Source organism: Echiichthys vipera, assembly GCF_963691815.1.
Source record: "Echiichthys vipera genome assembly, chromosome: 3".
In the NCBI taxonomy this organism is placed as follows: Eukaryota; Metazoa; Chordata; class Actinopteri; order Perciformes; family Trachinidae; genus Echiichthys; species Echiichthys vipera.
In genome coordinates this window covers 9,574,007-9,594,712 of record NC_139828.1, presented here as the reverse complement: position 1 = coordinate 9,594,712, position 20,706 = coordinate 9,574,007, and the positions used below count along the sequence as shown (strand labels likewise).

At 42.5% G+C, this 20,706-nt stretch overlaps 1 protein-coding gene across 1 annotated transcript; it reads right to left on the bottom strand.

Annotated features, from left to right (window-relative positions):
- rgmd (RGM domain family, member D) lies at window positions 1-6,980 on the bottom strand. Its single transcript, XM_083940471.1, has 3 exons — window positions 6,821-6,980; window positions 3,352-3,863; window positions 1-1,392 (listed from the first exon to the last, which is right to left on the bottom strand). Exons 1-3 carry the CDS (start codon window positions 6,912-6,914, stop codon window positions 709-711), a joined length of 1,290 nt encoding a protein of 429 aa, XP_083796597.1. The 5' UTR covers window positions 6,915-6,980; the 3' UTR covers window positions 1-708.
- Window positions 6,981-20,706: the final 13,726 nt, after the last annotated feature.

Sequence of the window (20,706 nt, the reverse complement as noted above, 5' to 3'; positions counted from 1 at the left end):
TCCTTTAAAACTGGAAGCCAAACAGCTTGAAGAGGGAGTGTTTCACAGAAGATGAGAAATGTTGAGTATCACACTGACATCGTATATTATGAATAGGTAGTTTTTACATACAGTTGTTGGATCCTGTGTATTTAGCATGCCAGTTTTCTGAAATAGCAGTTGAAATAAGCAAAGAAATAACCGTTAAGTGCTACTGATGTGATATTAGTGGGTTGTACAGGATCTAGAAGCCGCATCGCTTACATACTGTATGGAAGTATATGTGCAGCTTCATACATGGTGGTATTGAAGGTTGTGCACTCTGATAACTTTTCTATTTACAAAAAAACTCAATGCTGTTTAGCTGCTGTGACATCAGCGCACACACACAATTATGAGTTTTTTTAACAATTGTTGTAAACCAGTCAACAGTGAGTATATGGAAACAACAGGTTGTACTGGACCCCAAACCATATGATTTCATGCATTTCGGTCTTCTTTCAACTGATGTGACCCACTTATGAATCCACAGAAAATGTGAAGTGGGAAGACATAGCATCTTTTATGAGTGTGAAATCCTTCAAATGACAAAAACAGAAAAAGATCACAACATTCACAAATCCCCCCCCCCCAAAAGAAAAATACAAATATATATGTCTGAGCTCTAGTCACTCTTTCCTCAAGCTGGTAAAGCTTCCACATTCTGTTTGTCTCCACGTTTTTTTTTTTTTACAAAAGCAGCAGAATGAGGAGTAGGAGTGAGAGCAGCGAGCTGTTAGTGGCTGCTGCGGCGGCTGTGTGTGACACCCCTCCGTTGTAAACACGAGGAGTCCTGGGGGAATTCTGCTTCAGTTTACTGGGCGGCAGCGCCTTTAAATCCTCCAGAGCGCCGTAGGCTGCCATAGAGAACTCGGGGTCTCCTGTGGTCAGCAAGTCAAACACACAGGACTGAAAGTACACATCCTCCACCTGCAGAGTCTCTCTACACTTGGCCGTGGCCCGTTCCACTGTGTAGACCTGGTGAGGAGGCCGTAGCTCTGTGTTGGTGCCCTGCAGGCGAGGCTGCTGGTTCTGACGGCCCAGCATGTGCTCTTTGATGAGCTCGTTGCGCGGGCAACCGTGCAGGCAGAGCTGCAGACCGCCATTGTCCTCCGAAAAGTCCAGGGTGTCCTCTGGCATGCGGATGGCAAAGGTCAGGTAGCTCCCCACACGTCGGACGATGATGGAAGTGCCAATGTAACGGGCCTGTATCTTCACCTGCCGACCCACTCCGGAGCCGCCGCGCTCTACTATGGTCAGGCTCTCGCCACCACTGCGAGTACCGTCCTGAAAGGCCAACGGCAGATCTTCTGTGGTGGCCTGGTACACCTTCTGATCCGTGCAGCCATGGAAGGACTTGAAGATCACAGTGATCTGAAATAAGGGGGAAAACATAAAATCAGCATTAATTAGCAGTTTTCAACATTTTACAACACTACTTTGTTATAGTTTGAATATTCTTCCTTGCATAAAGCAACACGTCTTTGTTTAAATTTAACAAGAAGCACTACAAAAATACGCCCTAATTGATCTTGAATAAGAGTAGTACCAATTACAGCCAGGAGGTGGCAGCAGGAAACCAAACAATGTAACTGCTGTGGAAGGTGTTGATGGCCGACACTGGTCTTTTTATTTATTAGTGACAGTCCATTGGACCGTAACACCCAAAGAGATAACTGTTCAAATACACTACAATTACAATCATTGTGCAGTCTTCACTATCACCGTTCCTTTTTACCCTGCAACAAGTTACTAATACTAAAGGCAGCAACTCAAGTCTTACCCGAATGTTGGCTCAGACAACACAGTTTCATAACGGTCTCAAATCCTCATGCATCTTCCAACATTTCTCCCATGCAGGCGCTGCTAGTGCTTGCTCAGTGACTGTGATTTGTATTCCAGCTGAGCTTTGAAAAATTGGGGCTTAACCTCTGTTTCTTCAAAGTATCTTGACAAAGCGGTGGCTGTGGTTACGTTTACACTTACGGGGATACAGTATTTGATGGATGATTTCCTGTCTTAGGTCTGGCAGTTGCAAACAACTCCAGAAGCATGATGGGGGCATGCGGGTGCTATAACAGACATACCCACACTACAGGTTTGCAGTAGGCTGCACATCCAGAACACACTACAAACGCCGTTGAGAGAGTTTGTTCTGAAATCCATGGTTCAATATTTATAGTTATATATAGCTGAATTAACCTATTTTAATAGACACTGTCAGTGCATGGTGAGCCTTATATACCAATGTGACTTTCAGTACAAAGACATAACAGGTTTCAACAATTCAAAAACATTCAGAGCATGTGAAACCGGCCTTTTTCATTAGCAGAATCAAAAACCCTCACTGCTGTCCAATTATTCCTTTATTTTTCCACATTATTCCATATTTACACAAAAAGTTCCCAGTTAATTATTTGACCAGAGGGGTGAAAAAAACATTCCAGATCGTGGCGGTTGAGGAAAATGTTTGAGTGAGCGTTAATCACTACCATATGACCACCCATGTGTTAAAGGTAGAGCGCTCAACCATGTCTGTGATTCAACACCGCTGAAGGACTCCCCTCCTCTCTCTTTTCCCTCATAGATCTGAAGGAGCTCCAAGACAAGAGGAATGCTGAAGGCTCGAGAGGCACCATGGAATGACGATTAACTTCACATGTTGATACTCAATGGCAATAGTTGAGCTAAAAAGCAAAACAGCCTGCTCATGTGGGCCGTTAGGTTCAAACTTATAACTATGATCAGTGTTTGTTTCCAACTGTCTGAGGTGGTTGTCGTGAGAAAACTACTACCCCATCAAGGGTCGCAAAAGAAATATGAGAAACCGTGATTTTGTTTATTTTTGCCAGGTTTTTCTTAAGTTTTTGCAGTATTTTTCTTGTGAAATCCTGAACAGATTTATCTATTCGGGCCTCTGAGACTTAATCAAATGAAACGATTTTTAAAAAAAGACTATCGTAACCTAAAAGACATATAAAAACAACATTTGCAAGTGGACACTGATTGGTTTCATGGGGTCACATGCCAAAAAAGTTGGAAGCTGCAGCTCTAAACTAGGGCTGCGGATTGATCGATCGATTAATTGTGTCTATAAAATGTTGAATAACTGTTGGGGGTGGGGGTGGTGATGTCTTCCCTTTGCTTGTTTTTTCACAGTCCAAAAGGTAAAGATTTTTAATTTACCGTCACATTTCTTAAATCTGAGACCAGCGAATATTTGGAATTCTGGCTTTAGAAGTTGGCAAGTGGATTATCAAAATATTGTTGATTCATTTTTCGTTATATAGAGAAATCAAATTATTGGCAAATCTTTTCTACTCCCATCTTTACCTTGCTGGTTGCTGTAGCGCTGGAGCCCAGGACAACAGGCACGTTGGTCACCTGCACCGACAGGAAGCGGTTATCAATCAGAGGCCACGCCCCTTCCACCTTGCAGGTCTGAAACTCGTCGCGGAAAGTCCGAAGGTGTGGGTCTCCGAATAATCCACAGTGGGCATATTTCTTCTGCTGACCGGCTGAGCCAGACATGAGGACCCGATTCTCGTAGTCGCACAGCTCTGATACGACTGGGCGAGAAGTACTGGGGACCTTGGCCGAGGAGGTGGGTCCATCGCTGGAGCAGTTATGCTGAGAGAATAACTCCTTAATGCGGAAGACGGCCGAATGGTAGACCAGGTCGCCCCTACAGCTGCGCGCCTGCCGCCGGGTGCACAGAGCATAGGCCCGCAAGGCAATGCAGTAGTCCACATCCATAGCCACGTCCTCCTGCAGACCACTAGAGGGTGAGGTAGAAGCCACATACTCTGCGTTGCAGCGCTGGATTCGACACTGCTGGCAGTGAGCTGGAAAACAAAAACAAAGAGGGTCAACATTTTGTACTGCCATGTCATTAATGTTCCACAATCACTGTGAAAATGTTTGCTTCTCTTCTCATTTTCAGCAGTACCATCTATGTCTGCAAAAATACTGATGATAAGATCTACCAATCTGAACAAAAAACTGTTTTCTCCCCATAAGAATCTCAAGCTCCATCTTGACATTTACGGATACATTACCTCAGCACAGTACACACGGCAGCAGAGACAAAACTTTTCCACTATCAAGTTTAGCTTAATCAGGAGAGCCATTAAAACCCAAGAGCGTGAGCTCACGAGGCCACGATCCCACACTGTGCTCCAGAGTCAGTCAAATCATATTTCCCCTAACTAGCCCTCACAGAAACAGCGAGGAGACTCACTGTAGGAGGAAACCAACCTGTGGTAGTTTGCCAGAGGGTGTTGAATGTGGTTTTGGCTGTTGCTGAGGTAATTGATGTCCATTAAGATACACTACATGGCACGGCAGGGCTCGGTGTATGGGGGCAGCTAACTTCAAGAGGGTCACAAGAGGAACGTCACAGAGTCACACTTGTTCAGCAACTCAGGGTTCAAACTGGAAGCTAGAGGGATGATGGCGGGGGCAACTTCGCACAGCATGTGACATTTGGGTGTTATCATCTAAATTTGGGGCTTCCTGTTCAATTATGACTCACAAGTGGGATATTTATTATCAAGGAAAACAACGAACTACAACTGTTTCTGTAGGAAGTTAAAACGTGGATGATTATAAAGCTCATTCCAGTGTTGTTACTTTTGCACGGGATGTCTTATATGATGACCGGGCTATTAACTGTTGCTGTATTGTGGATTTATATTCCATTTCAGAGCAGCACCCCCCAGCATCCACAACACCTACATCACTTACTACTGCAAAAACCAGGATCAGCTGCAACAGACTGCTCCTCTATAGCAACAGATTTATCTCCAGTTTACTTCAAATCTCCGTCTAATCTCCCAACAACGTGGACAAAGACAACAAGATACGCATGGAGTCTTCACACCAGTAAACATGAATATTTTTGCCCCGTTTCTTCCCTTTCACATACAGCTGATGCACTAAAGGGGGCATGACGCATGATTAATGCATCTCACAGTTGCTGCACTTCAACACAAGCTCTGATAAAAAAAAAAAAACTGAGATGGAGTGTGAGAGGTCAAGTAAGAGGCATTCTGCATCCCTCCTCTGAATTCCAACGAGCCTCCCCCGTCTGGCTGCGAGGTCACCCACGTCTGCTGTGATTGACACTTTTGGACAATCACTGCCTGCACAGCCATCAACAACTGTGCATCTCCCAAAAGGGTCTTTATGCTCCAGCACTTAGTGGGCTACCCAACAAGTGTGAGGACCGTGTGGGAAATATAAGAACAGAAAAGGAAGAAGCCAAAGGACCACACATACACTATATTAGTATATCATAGATAAGTAGTGTAGTCTTTAGGTTGCAGAGTAACAAGACTCAATATTTGTACCAACATGACTACTATGACTCCCTTACTGGACCCAGCTCACAATCAATAACTTTTAGATGGTGTTAAGTGACATTTTTAATAAACAAATTAGTGATTACCATTTAATACTGTTTGAATACTTAACCTTTAATCATTTAACAAATACCCCACCAAACATCTTAATGCATTTCAGCTATTGTTTTGGCATATTTCAACCATATAATACTACTTTTTTTAAAAACTTTTAGGTGCTGCAGCCAGTTACAACAAGCTATTACAAAAGTGAATCAGTGTCTAAATAAATAACCTTTTGTTCTGTCACTTGTAAATCTTAAATACCTCATGATTAGGAACATTTGAGTGCAAAATACTAAGATTAAACATTTCCATGTCAAAGTAATAGTCTGATAATTATCAGTATATTATGAATGCCTTTATTACCAGGCTGTTAGGTGACTTTATGATTAACAAAATAAAAAGTATACGAACAGCAAAGTTTTTACTGATTCCTCAATGGGATTTAACTTTAGAAACTTCTCATCAAATGTGGGTGTCAAGTGGTGTTAGAAGAAAATAAAGGGATAAACAAATTAGGCACTGGCTAGAAAGGTGAAATAAAACAACTTCATATTCCAAAAACACAAACATGCTCCTTGAGTTTTAGGTGGAGCTTGTTTGCGACCTCTAAGTGGGATACAGACCCGAGCAACACGTTCATCAGAGGCCAAAAAGTAGGACCCCCATGCATGATGGTGGCTAACAAAGTCAGTAAATGAAGCATGAATATGGGGGAAATACCATGATCCACTTGACTCTTCCAACTTCTAAAAACAGTCAAAACTAAAATGTTAAAGTTGAACTAAAGAGTAGGATGGTTAACAGTGACCGTTTGGTGTCGGATTAGTGTCGTTTTGTGGTTTAAACAAAAAACAAGCTCCGTAGTTTTGGTGCTTGACGACAGTTGCTAGCGAGCTATGCTAACTGTGGAGCTAAACCGTAACTTAACAAAACTTGATAAAACCTCAATAAAAGCGGCATTTTTGTTTTTTTAAAACGTGATAACTGTTCAACAGTTGGTGACAAACTACTCGGCTGTGTTGTTTTAAGCGGGGAACGGTAGGAAATGTGTTCAAAAAGTACCGTAAAGTGAGTTAACTCGTGCTGTTCGGGCTAGCAGCGATACAAGTGTTGGCTGGAGGCTGGGGGGGGGGACACAACAGGACATTACGCTTTGGACGGTATACTTTCAAAACAACAGCAACTTTTATCCTACTTTTTATACACCGATAACACCCAAAACCTAAAGTAGTCTGTGTGAGGAAAGTTAAAAGACTTTAAAGAGTATGAGTAAAGGAGGAAAAAGTTTTTCATTGCAAAGGGAGAGCGCGGACTACGCTTTCTTTGCATGCAGGAGAGGAGAGGAGAGGAGGAGCACGGATTGGGGGTAAAAAAAAAGGCAAAACATGTCTTACCTGGTCGAAACAGCAGCGAAAGTAAAACCATCGTCAACGTTACACAGTCCAAAAGCTGCCGCTTAGCCGTGATTTGTGATCCGCTTCTCCCCATACCAATCCATTCAGTTAGAATGGAGTTCCTCGACTGCTTCTCATCGACGCTGCGGCTGCGGGAAAAAGCAGACAAAAAAACTCGTCTTCCTTCCCCAACAAGCGCTGTCATTCAAAAAGGGGCCCCTGTCTTCAGGGGCGGCTCTACGCGAGGGAGGGGTCTAAAAACAAAGTGGAGACGGGGCCCAGGAGGTGATTGCTGGCCAATGAAACACTAATTATTCCCTCACCATTTGATATTTACGTGTAGCGGCAATTACTGGGATGAGGGCAGTGGAAAAAAAGTGCACTCAGCAACAAAGATCAGACAAACTGAGTGGTGGGAAGTAACTGAGTACTTTTACTCAAGTACTGTAGTTAGGTACAAAAGTGAGGTACTTCATGAGTGAGTCATTTCATTTCAATCTACTTTATACTTCTACTCCACTACATTTATTTGTCAACTTCAGTTAGGCTATACTCCTAGTTACTTTACAGATTAAGATTAAGATTATTATTATTGGGCAACAGTAGCTCAGTCCATAGCTGACTTGGCTGGGAACCGTACGGTCGCTGGTTCAAGTCCCTGTATGGAGCGTGGACTGGTGGCTGGAGAGGTGCCTGGGCACTGCCTCGATGCTGTTGAGCAAGGCACTGAACCCCCAACTCCTCGGAGCGCCAGTCACTGGCAGCCCCCTCGCTCTGACATCTCTCCATTATTGGATTTATATAGGTCCTGTTTGTGCATGTGTGTGTATTTCGGGCCTGTGTGTGTAACATGTATAATAATAATAATAATAATGAGTGAAAAAACTCAATTTCCCCGTTGCGGGATAAATAAAGTAATTCTTCTACTTCTTCTTAATACAAAATCTTTTCAACATATTAGATAACATATATTGTTATAGATTAATCTACACAGCAGTATATAAAGTTAATGCAATTAGTGCCACCTTTATCAGCTGCGACATTAAAGTTATATTTACATTAATCTATCATTCATTCTTAATTATCTGATAATATAATACTTTGCATGATGAGCACTTTTACTTTTTGTACTTTAAGTACATTTTGATGCTAATACTTTTGTACTTTTACTTAAGTAACATTTTGAATGCAGGACGTTTACTTGAAACAAAGTATTTCTACGGTGTCATATTACTACTACTTACTTCAGTAAATGATCTGAATGCTTTGTTCCACCACTGTAGAGATATATCAATATATATATCTATACCTGCACCCACCAGCTCAGCAATTAATCAATATTTTCAGCTTATAATTTCCAACTTTCTTTGTAAAATATATCCACATATACTGTACAAATAGGTACTATACCATATAAAAGAGATTGAAATAAATGTTCTGCATTGCACAAACATGCTTTTACAGAGTGTTTGGGGGGTTTCTACACTCTACAGGGTGTGATGTTCTATAAAAACACATTTTTATCATTTTCATTTTCCTCATTATATTTGTCTAAATATTCCTGTTTTCACCCTCTATCTGAAGCACAACATTTTAGCACCCAAAAAGCTATATTGTGTTTTTTATTGATATACATGTAGTGGCAATAACTTAGGATGAAAACAGTGGAAAAAAGTGTCTTCAACAACATAGAGGGGCGGTGTGAAATTATAATGACCCTGATTATGATTGAGGGTGTTGTGGTTATAATGGTATTACAACCGCCTATTATCTGTACATAAATACAGTATATCTATGTTAAGGTTAGAACTTGGGGCCATTCAGTACAATAACATGTGACAAGTACTATACAGCTTTTCACATGCAGAGCTGGAACAGACTGGTAGAAATGCCAGCTCTTTGTACTACAAAGGACTCAGGGACAACTGTCTGTCTGGCTCCCCCTCCTCCTCCTCCTGTGGACAAATGTCTGTGTGTTTTCAGCATTAAGCAGGATTCTCCCACCTGTTGTTTTCTCGCTCCAGATTTAGGGCTTAAAATATAGAGTTTGATTGACAATTGTGTGTGCAAACTTACTAACTGACTAATTATATCTTTATCTAAAGATAGAACCTGAGAAATGCATAGCAGGTGCTTTATTTTGAAGGTAGAATTGGCATCCTGACTGATTTGTGACTTAGGCTAAGAAGAAATATAGTGGTAACCTAATTTGAGTTCTCCTCCTTAACAATGCTTTTATATTTCAGTTCAATACATGCATTCTTTTGTCATTCTTTGGTTACAGAGTGTTGTTTTACCCACCAAAACACACAAGCATTGTCTGTTTTTGTTACTTCAGAGAAAATACTCTGACTCAATTATTTTTCTAAGTGTGCTATTCATTTTTCCATTACATTTTCAGTTAGCAACTAGTATGTTACTCTTGTCCTTTTGTGGCCAACTTTCCATCTCTCTCACCTCCTTCAACGACACTCCGTCTTTCATTTGCACAGCTGCTGCTGTGAGGCCGAACCATCTGCGAGGCGCACACACTCACCCGCTTTCAGCCTTTTTTCCTGAGACACACTCTTGTGGTTTTTGTGCCATGCAAATACAGAAATGTAATGCACAAACCAATTACTGCATACAATATTGGTTTTAAGAAAATCAACAGAATAAAAGTTAAAGCTTTGCTTAGGTACAGCTGGAACATGTGCGGGTCTCCCTTCCTTTGCACCTCCCTCCTGACTTTATGAGAGAGAAGTGAACCCAGACAGTTATTGGATCACTGCTTTTTCTATACACATGCAGGCTCCTCTGGCCACACAATTGTGTGATTCAGGTGGCCTGTCAGTCTTGTGAAAGGTCTTCACAGGCCCATGTTGATGTGGGGCTGATATATATAGTGGAGGGGGAAACGAAGACAGCTCAACCCAAGTGGAACGTTTGGATTGTTCTGAGCTGCCAGAAGGGCCTCTGTCACACTGGATCCAGTGTGCCAAGTTTATCCCCCCAGAGGGCTCTACCTTACTCTGTTTGTTCAGCTAATTTTGGAGGCTTGGTTGGTTGATCTGCTTTATGGCTGTACTTTATGGTCACATTTTAAATCTCATCAAACAGATCACACTTCGTATTCCCTATGACAGCTTGGACATGGGACAGTGACGCAGTGTAGGGGGGAAGAACTGTTGACGGTGTGCATACTGTACAGCAAATTAAAATGAATGTGAATGTCTCACCCGTTATAGTGTTTCTCTTCGGGAGCGAGTGATGACATTTCCTGCAAAAGAAAACACGTTGTTTACTTCCATTCATCTCCACTGAAGATGCTCCGTTTTAGTAACAGTGATCGAGAGAATACATCTGCATGCCTAATGTGTGTTACATAAAGATAAAAGACCACAAAATCAAAGCCATAGTTTTGCATAATAAGCTGCTGTCTTCTAAATTAAGGGAGGTTCCACACTGCAGGGCTGATGACCACTGAAGCAAACAGTTAATTGATCCAGGTGGACGGTAAGGATGAATTCAGCACATGAAAGAAACTCAGAGACCGCCTGTCAGGCTTGATGGGCTGAGAAAGACCTCTTTCTTCCCATGTTTCCTTATAAGTGTATTGCATTGCATGACACAGCAGTATGTATATACTACCAACTCTGAAACAAGTCAGAGAGAGGGAGAGAGTGGGTGCACAAGGGTGTATATAAGGTAAAAACAAGACCGGTATATTTCTCCTGCCGACAGTGGATCACTTGTTCCGGTACAATAAAAAAAAAAAGCTGAAAACGCAGTTTCTATTGACATTGTTTTAAGTTTTTTTGACATACTAAGTTAAGAATATCTAAAGGAGCCAAGAACAGAGGATCTTAAAGAAGCGTTAGGCCTGCATGATAAAAATTTAGCAAGAGAAAATGTAGGCGTGAGGCGAAAGAGAGTGAGAAAGAAAGAATGGGAGAAAGGGGGAAGGGAGAAGGAAGGGGGAGAAATAGAGGGAGTGAGGGATTGGGTTTCCTCTGACTGTGTGTCTGGGCAGCTCCACATGTTCCTCATTAAGGTCCTCACACTGTGGGACCAGCTCCACACCAGGATGCTTGTTTTTGTTATTAGGCCCAATGTGCTGTGGTCTGATGGAAGCCCGGAAAACAGGACCAGTCCCGGACCATCTCTTCAGCTCACCGTCCTCAAACCGAGGATAAACAGCTGCAGTGGCCTCACATACCTACACCGCAACTCGGTCAACATACAGTACTCTTTAACAACCCGCTGGTAATGCCTAAATAAAACTGGAAAATGTATATTCAAATCTTATCTAACGATAAATGATCGGCCTGTACCGCACTTTTTAAAAAACATATATGAACAGTACAAGGCTGCTTAATTACACAACCCTGAGCCATCTGTTCTCTTTGCTCATCAACAGGGGCTGTAAACCTTAAACTATTTAGTTTTTCCAGATATGCAATGTTTACAAAATGATAAAAAAAAAAAAAAAAAAGTGCAGTTGCAGGAAATTGTTGATGTGTCATGCTTCTGATTTTAGTTCAATTTCATGCTCATCTAGATTCATCAACTGAGACATGTCTCATGTTTCTTCTGGGGGGTGATAACATCAGAGATTGGAATCAGAAGTAGCACGCACCCTCTGTAGCCTCTGTGAGCACCACACGGTTGCAATATAAGAGACAAGCTTATTGAATTTTAAACAGGAACCAGAGCAAATTGGCTGTTTTTTTTTCTAAGGGCCCCTGCCTGAAATGAAGTGGCCTATACCACAGCTGAGACAGAGAGTGAGAGGGGGATAGAGAGAGATGCAGAAAGCAAGTGTGTCTGGTTCAAGCCTCTCACTGTTAGAGGGGATCTGTTATCTCAGCGGAGATAAGGGAAACTGTGGTGTGAGTGTATATGGGGCAGTGCTGATAGCATCTCAACTCAAGGATCCCACTTACGGCACCCTGATTGATAGCTGACAGCACACACAGGGGGGGCTTTTGCAGTGTTTTTGTAGGTACCCCTCAATAGGTATCCATGCAGGCATCTGTTTACTGAGTTCCTTTGGATCTTTGTCTCTAAGTAAACAGGAATTATCACACTCGCATGTCATCTGAGAAGAAAGTTTAGCTAGTCAGGTCCCTGGACTGCCAGAAATCTGAGCTTATGAGTGTGGGAACAAAGGGAGGATATTTTTTTTATTCATTAATTTCAGTATTAGATAAATGACTTATTTCTAGCTGGCTCTGACTTTCTGTTTGTTGTTTTGGTCTTCAGCGGAACCAAACTTGCTCTTCTACTTCCCTCCCTTCTCACGGAACAAATGTTGTCACAGCGTCAAGCCCCATGCTCATGAATAGACAGTCATCTGACAGGTAACCCTAGCTCCAGGGTCGCAGGGTCATCCTAGACTGATGAGGGATGATGGGTAAAATAAATGGAGAGCGGCACACAGAGGGACCTCTGATGTCCTCAGCCTAAAGGGAGAGAGTTCAGGGCCATTTGACCTCTGACCCAAACCCTGCACATGTGTTTGTTTGTGTGTGTTTCGAGGGTTAAACCTCTCCCCATTCTTGAATTCTCCAATATTTTTCAACATTTTTAAAAATCTGGAGAAGAAGTAATAAACCAAGTAGCAAAACGGTTCATGCATGACTTCGAGCTTATTCCGATGCATAACTTTGTTTGAACATGCCTCGTCTTACCCTTCCCATGATGACACTCCCACGCTTCTAGTCACCTGATCCATGATGTATTATGGAAGCAGGCAACAAATTGCTGTGTAATGACCTATGACAACACTCTTTGCTTCAAGAAAACTGAAATCTTAGTAAAAAACCCTGCACCCACCAGCTCTGGAAATAATCAATATTTTCTGCTCATAATTTTTTCAACTTTCAATATGGGACCTTTGAGTCCCAGTACTAATCATATTTTCCTGGACAAAGTATGCTTTGTTGCCTCCTTAGTTACGCGCCCTTTGTAGAAAATTTACTATCTACAGTAGGGACCTTTAAAAGACTGTTAGCCAAATACAAATAAAAATGCTTTAACGTGGAACATTTTATTATGACCAATCGATCACTGAGACAACACCAGGAATCTTCCATAGGTTCTTTTTACATCTGTTTTTATTTTTACGAATAAATACATCTTAAGCAGGTGGTTAATATTTCAGGAAACTATTTTCTCTCTCCTTCGTTGCAATAGATCTCAACAGATCTTTATGACATGTAAGGATTCATCCATCAGTGGTGTCTTAAAAGCTGGTTGGGGTTTTCCGCTGTGTACTCCCAAATGTTTTTCTCTATACACGTGACGGCTCCAGGCTTTTGTGATTAGATGCATTTCTTAGTTAGTCTGCAACAGTTGGTGTTGTTTCTGCCCTGGCCCACCTAGACAACTGCCTTGAACCAGGAATAGATGGAGAGACAATAACTCATGAGTGTATACATTTAGCCATTCGGATCTACTAAATTTTAGCCAAGAAGGCATTCGGAGAATGTTCCCTGCTGCTTGAGTTGATTTAAGAAACTGAAACATGGAGGAACATGGCAAGGGTGTACACCTCTACCAATCAAATTTGACTGACTCACTGCTATGTAGTGCAGATCTGTTAGGTTGAGAAAAGTCATGAAGTGCTGGGAAATTGATATGGCTGTTTTCCCCCCCTTAGCTTTTCAGCAGATGTTTCTTACATTCGCATGAACTTTAAAGGAAGTTCTTGGTATGGTAATACCAAGGACCATATGCATGTCACACTCTATAGATTAAAACAACCCATCACCTGCTATGTTTGTTATGATGAGTTGCTATGTTCACTATGTCAGTAAATTACTGATCATTTTAGTGCCATTTTACAATATAAGAGTCACATTCAAACCCAGTAGAGTGTTTCTATTAACATCATTTCATCTTTGTAAAATCTTGATTAGCATCTTCATGCATGTCTGAATCTGAGGGTGTTATTATGAGTAATGAGAGGAGAAAAAAGAAACTTACCTTGGATCAGTGTGTTTGTGGTATATGCTGTATTGTGAATTGAAGCACTGCTCTCTAACTGGAGATTGAATTAGCAGACGTCGTTAACCCTGGTTCCCTCTGCAACTTCAGCTGGCCAACTAAAAGTTGGGCAGCTACAGGGACAGATAGCCATTGGAATCAAGGCACATGACAACAGCTGTCTGTTTCAAGAATCGGCACTTTGATTAGAGTAGGATGGTAGTGAGCGATGTGGCCTAATTCCCACATATCTGGGTAGGGCACTTCTGGGAAGAGAGAGAGAGAGAGAGACAGAGAGAGAGAGAGAGAGGGAGAGAGGGAAAAAGCAAAAGCATTGAATGGAAAAAAGATTGAAGCGGAATCACATGCATGCATATTCAGAAACATGCACACTTGCAAACACACCCACACTTATACTTCACTTGTATATTCACAGATATTCATAGGCTTGAAACCATGTGTCACACTTGGAAAGCTTCCCATATTCTCTAAAAGTCCATCAAACACATAGACAGAAGAATATGAGTGCGGCCGATCACTGGCCCCAGTGTAAGCTGAGCATGTGTGCAAAGTGAATGAGACCTCTGTCTGTTATTATGGTTGATCCTGATCCACTGCTTCCCCAGCCCCACCCCTACCGTATCTGTCTCGCTCCTTTTAAAGCAGTTCTTTATGTGTTTTGGCTTTCTTTCTGTCTTCCAAACACCAGAGACACCGTTGTTTATACATGGTAACAATTGCCAAAACACTGCAGACCCACAGATTCACCTACATCCAACTCTTTCATGTGGCATCACTGTTAAAGCACGATATGAGCAGAATTCACAAACAAGAGGGATCATGCCCTGTAATGTGTGTTTGGTTATCAGTTGGCTGCTGCAAACAGGCCGGGGAGATGTGAATGTGATTAACCTTGCCAGACTGACTCAGCGCGCTCGCTCCGGGATATAAGCATGCGTTCCTGTTGATTTATAGATGTGGAGTAGTCAGCCACAAGGCCTCAGGCTGAGGGAGAGAGAGCGAGCGAGCAAAATAACAGTACTTAATTCAAGTCTGACAAATATTCTGCAGGAAATCTATACAAACTGCTCCATCAAATCTTTCAGACTCGGTGGTTCTTTCACAGTTGTAAATTGCAACCTGTAAACTCAGAGCTTCCATTCCATATTTACAAAGCTGAAAGAATAAAAGACATTGTCTGCTTCAGTTTACTTTATGCAGTAATACACCATACTGTTTCTGTCTTGCCCAGACAGCATAGAAAATGTATCTTTGCGAGCTCCCTGCGAAATGCGCCTTGGAGCAGATGTGAATTTCCAATGAAAGCGATTCTTAATCCTGCATGCATTTTTTAAAGTTGTGAAGTTGCAAAATACCTCATAGGCTGAATATGATTCATCCCGCATTGTTTCTTCCTCCCTCCCAGAGTTTGTTCTGTGTTTTTAGGCAAGCAGCTGTTCACGCAGACAGCTGCATCGGCCATTCATTTCAGCCGAGAGGCAATTAAAAATCAAGTCAACGTTGTGTTTCAGTTGATCCATTGCTATTTCTACATATAATCCCCTCTCTCATGATTTACGTGCGCACACATGCTCACGCACAGTCAAAGAGCGATGATGGGGCGATGGTATGGAGATTCACTGTTTTTCGAAAGACAAAAGCCCCAAATTGCAGTGAGATGGCACCGTTGGATTTCAGGCATTATTGAGGCCAGAGCTGAGAGGAGCCACGTAATCTCCAAGACTTACTGGTCCGCAGATTTTTTCCATATCTTCTTCGGTGGAGGTATGCAGCCACACAAAGTCAGGCTGGCGTCACAGTGGCATTCAGCGGGGAGTTAAATCGAGCTGAGGCCATGCCTTGTGCCACAAGCACTGATGCATTCTTATAGGACCATGCACACGTAAACACACACACATTCATACAAGAACTTGCATGCCCAGTTGTGCTTTCTTCCAAACACACACACACACACACACACACACACACACACACACACACACACACACACACACACACACACACACACACACACACACACATTGTCCATGCCTCCAGTTGTTCCCTCCTCTCACGGCACACAGCAGGTGTGAGGTGGAGGCTGGGTGAGCTGCAGTTTTAGAACAGCTTTTCTATTATTTCTAATATGCATGTGCTCTTTTGGAATTGAATTGGAAAATTTAATGGGATTAAGCCATTGGCCATGCACTTTGTCTCCTAACACAGCACAAGCATGGACTAATTTATGATACATGATATAATTAGATCCACCATATGTTAAAATATTCAGATTTTTATGTTCATTAGGTTCATTATTTTACATTTTGGGGCATTTTGCGTGTTATAAACAGACTAATCCTTCTCGTCACACATCCCTATACTCATCACCCAACGTAGTGCCAAATTGGCTTTGGTATCAAAGCCCAGGTCAGCTGCTGTCCCAAAGAGAGTGATGGCTTTGGGTGAAAGGGTAAGCTCTTTTAGTTGGAGATTGAAAAAATATCAAGTGCATCCTCAGTAGAGGGCGGTGGGAGGACATTCACTTACTGATAGACTTGAAATCAGAAAGTCCAGCTGGAATGCAGAGGAGCAGCTTCCAGTGTCAGAAAAATGCAAAAGCTAGTAGAAGTAGAAATCTTATATCATGGCTTAGTCAAGTTATTGTCTTGATTCAAATGCTGGAATTAAAACTAATCTGTTGCAAGCAAAGACGATATTCCGTATAATATGACTATTTTCCAATACCTACCAAGCTTTACTGAGAAAAGATACGTTTTTATTGACAACATGAAATGCTGAACAAGCAATTATTTTCCTACTCTCCAGTCAAGAAAACATCCCTCGTGCTGCCAGCTCTTATTGCTGCAGCTCATTCTCGATTCTGGAAGCAGAACAAGATCAGATTTTATTACCATAACTTTAAGTGAAATGCGCCAAGATTATCATCCATCCATGGTTCGAATTTTATTTCAGTTTGTAGGAGAACTATCAGATCTTACGCTGGAATAGCCATGACCTCTCTTTTTAGTTTGACAGCATGAACTAATGATGTCCCAATAAAATACCCTTCAACCTGTGATATATGAAGGATTCAAGGTAAAATAGCTCATTGCCTTATTGTTTTTTTTTACTTCCAACAAAATGAAATGGTGTTTTATGCCCCTTTCTCAGATGCACTGCAATCCTGAACTTTTCCAGAACGCAAATGCCTCAATCAGTTGTCACAACAAACTGTTTACCCTGCCAGCGCCGTAGTGCAAAGTAATGCCCGAGTGACCCCATGTGTGAGCAGAGCAGCTCATCATCTGGAGAATTCACAGCCGTTTTCAAGACATTTCCATCATGTGTGAAACTGGAAGAAAACAAAGATCCGAGGATAAAGCGCCATTTACACGAAGACACCAACGAAAATGTCAAACTGGAGTAACAATGAGATTCTGGAAATCATCAGACAAAATCAACAGCCAGAGACTTGGTTGTTTATGACCAAATGATGCGTCAGGTCCTGCCTCCTGCACGCTCTACCCAGGCGCCACTCCTCGCCTAAACCAAACAGAGTAATAAATACCCTGTTGTTGTTTGGCATGCTGTTGGTTTATCTTGTATCTGTCTCTCTGTGCATTATTCCTGGAAAATGCCATCGCTTTGTCGTGTGTGCAGAGCATAATTGTCCCTAACCAAAGAGATGATCCACATGATTTATTTGCAATGCCTGGTACACAGACAGACCATTACTTATAAAATGAATGGCAGGCTTTGACCATCTGTCTACTTTGTTTTCAAAAGCCCCCGTCCTATTTTCAGGGAAGACGGGAAGTATGGATCATATGGAGTGGTGATTTCTGACTTCCTCTGGAGTCTTGTCTAATGATTGCTGGGGATAAAGGGGCCATCATCTTTCCAGCTCTCCCCACTCTCTCCCCCCATAGCCAAGCACTTCCTGTCTGCAACATGTGTGCTGCAGCATTGAGAAGTCCACCATATACTTTCTTCTCTCAGTCCAGGAGGAGCGGTGGAGGGAGAGAGCTGCCAATCATAGTGTTACAGGCTGGGCTGAACTTATTTTCAATATTTAGACATTCATGGCCCTTCTCTGTAAAATAGTCCTGTAAGTCCCATATCAAATCAAACATTGCTCTTCCCTTTTCTTCTTTTCCCCTTTTCTCCTCATCCTCCTCCTCTTCCTCCTGCTCCAGACAGGAGCATTACAGAGTAATAGCAGTCGGCTAGGAGCACTTTCGTAATTGCCTGGGCTCATATGCTGTGGAAAGCCAGGGCAGGGGCCAGCGGCATCAAAGCCTGACTGATCATTCCTCAGCCTCCCTCCACTGAAAGGGGGGACAGAGGAAAGGGGGTGGGGGGTGAACACAAATACAGATGGACAAACAAACCAGGGGAAGTCAAAACTGAAACAGATGTGGTGATAGCAGTAGATGGACAGATAGACGGACAGACGGGAACAGAAGAACCTTAGCCGAATGGATTTGCTTCTCCTCCCACACCTGTTAATATTTAACAAACAATGGCCGTGGCACCAGCAGTAGGGATGAAAAAATAGTAGGGAAGAAAAACAAAAACGTGATATTGAGGTGACATCATGGATTATTAAGGTGGGGGTGGGTCTAATAAGGGCCTGACTTGGCCTGGTCGGTAAAGAGGGCAGGAAACCGAGGCAGAAGCAATTTGAGAAGCCGTGGCCTCAGTCTGCAGCTGTGCACTCAGTTTTTCTCTCCCAGCTACACAGCTGCAGGATTGAAAATGCTGCAAGTATTTACCCATGACCTCTCCTCTACTTCAGAATCCTATGCATGTTTATTTGACACATATGTCACAAAAGCGTATACATGAGAATCTCTAATCAAGCTTATTTTTGGAGTTGAGAGACAAACTTTGAATATTGTCTAAAGCCTTTCAAAAAGCTATGCTTGGCATCTTTTTTTTCCAGAGCAGTTTGACTCAGTGGAGCAGCTTACTTCTTAGTCATGTCATGTGTTTTTCCATGGAGACATTATAACACGAGCAGCACTAACATGGAAAACATTCAGTCATCCCAGCAGATGTTGTCCAGAACACACAGATTAGTAAAGACTACAATAAAACAATGAAGTGAAGATTCATAAGACACTGTTGAAGGATGCTGCTGCACCACACACTGTGATCAGAGTCACACACAGACAACGAGATCTGCCAAAGTGTGTTGCTCTGCTTTTGAACTACTAATCGTGTGTGTGTGTGTGTGGAGGCATGTGTGCAGCATCGTGCCTAACACAGAGAATTTATCTCGGGGATCTTTTTATTGGCTGTATTTAAAGTTGCCAGATTGTGAGCAGCTTTCTCCTTTGAAAATATATGCTGCTTGCAGTGTCACAATACTGCATTCATCTTTGCAGACGCCTCAATTACAACCCACTGATGCCCTTAAAGTCGAAGAGAAGCTTAGGAATGCTCTGGCGGGACTACTGCCAAGCATCACTACAAACACCATCAGCTCCTAGCGCCCCACAGAGAGAAAGAGAGGGGTAAGGGGGAGAGAGAGAAAGAGGGATGAACATTAGTATGTTTGCAGACCAAACCAGGGGAGAGAGAAGAGGAGGAGGAGGAGGAGGAGGAGGAGGAGGAGGGGGATAATATGTGGCACCACTCTGAGAGCTGAGCCCTCCACCACGGCACTTTTGTTGCCAGATCACAACCAGATGTGCCAAGTGTGTCCAAACAGGAATGACTGTGTGAAGGCAATTTTCAGCAATTTGTCAGATTTTAGAGTTGCCCCCTTCTCCGCCCCATGCCTTGTGAAAGACAAATACAAACTTTAGGAGGAGCACAACAATCATTTCAGACAGGCTCCCATGAATGCTTGCTCCTCTCTTTGCCTCCAGCGCAGTCATGTGATGAGAGATATACAGTATAACAGCTGAATACAGAGGGGCAAGACAAGGCCTGTAGTATTGACAAATAACCACCAACCTAACTTTTATGCGTCAGCATTACTGAATCTACCCGTCCAAATGTGCAGCGCATTTATTCACTCTTTGCTCGTACAGTCAGAATCCCTGACAACATTCACACACCCTAAATCCATCATCTTAACTCACCAAGGACAACACAACCAAAACAAAGAGAGATACATAAAAAAAGGCTGTTAATCTTTCTCTAGACACCTCATAAATTACTGCTTCACTCTCTAGGTTATGCAAGCAGTTTAGACCAACTCTACTCACTGTTGACCCTACTTCTTTATACCTTTTCCACATACATATTATGAAGAAATATTTTGAAAGCACTGTAGCCCTGCGTGTTTGACGCTCTACAAGGACGTGACAAAATGACAGTATTTGACACCCTGGGTACGAGATCAGGCTGGAATCTGTGAACGAACTGTGGGTGGTTGAGTTGCATTGTGGGCAATGTAGGTGCCAGATTTTGAGAAGTTAGCCTTCGAGGCTTTCTCCCAGAAATGGTTTATTTAACCAAACCACTTTGCCTAAAGTTAACCAAGTAGTTTTGTTGCCTAAACCTAAGAGACTTCTGGGAGAAAGCCCTGGAGGCGAAACTTCTCCTATATTTAGAAGAAGAAGAATGTGTGGATTGGAAAAGATAATACCTCTGGTTCTCCAGCATTGATTTAGATACTTTTAAAAAAAGTACTACTTTAAGTCTCTCAATACTAAACACATTTTCCTAGACACTGGGAAAGGAAGTATGCTCCTTATTTAGGCCTCTTCCAAAGGAAATTGAGGGCAGTGCCTCGTCTTCATAGCAGCCATGAAATGTGTCAGCTCAAGGGATTGGAGAATGTGAGGGTTAGAGGTGGGTGATGGGTGGTGAGGGGCTAGGTACGGATACACCTCACCACCCTCCGCTCAATCTACAAAACCTGCGCAAACAACACAGTCCCCAGCCCTCAACTTGGAACAGGA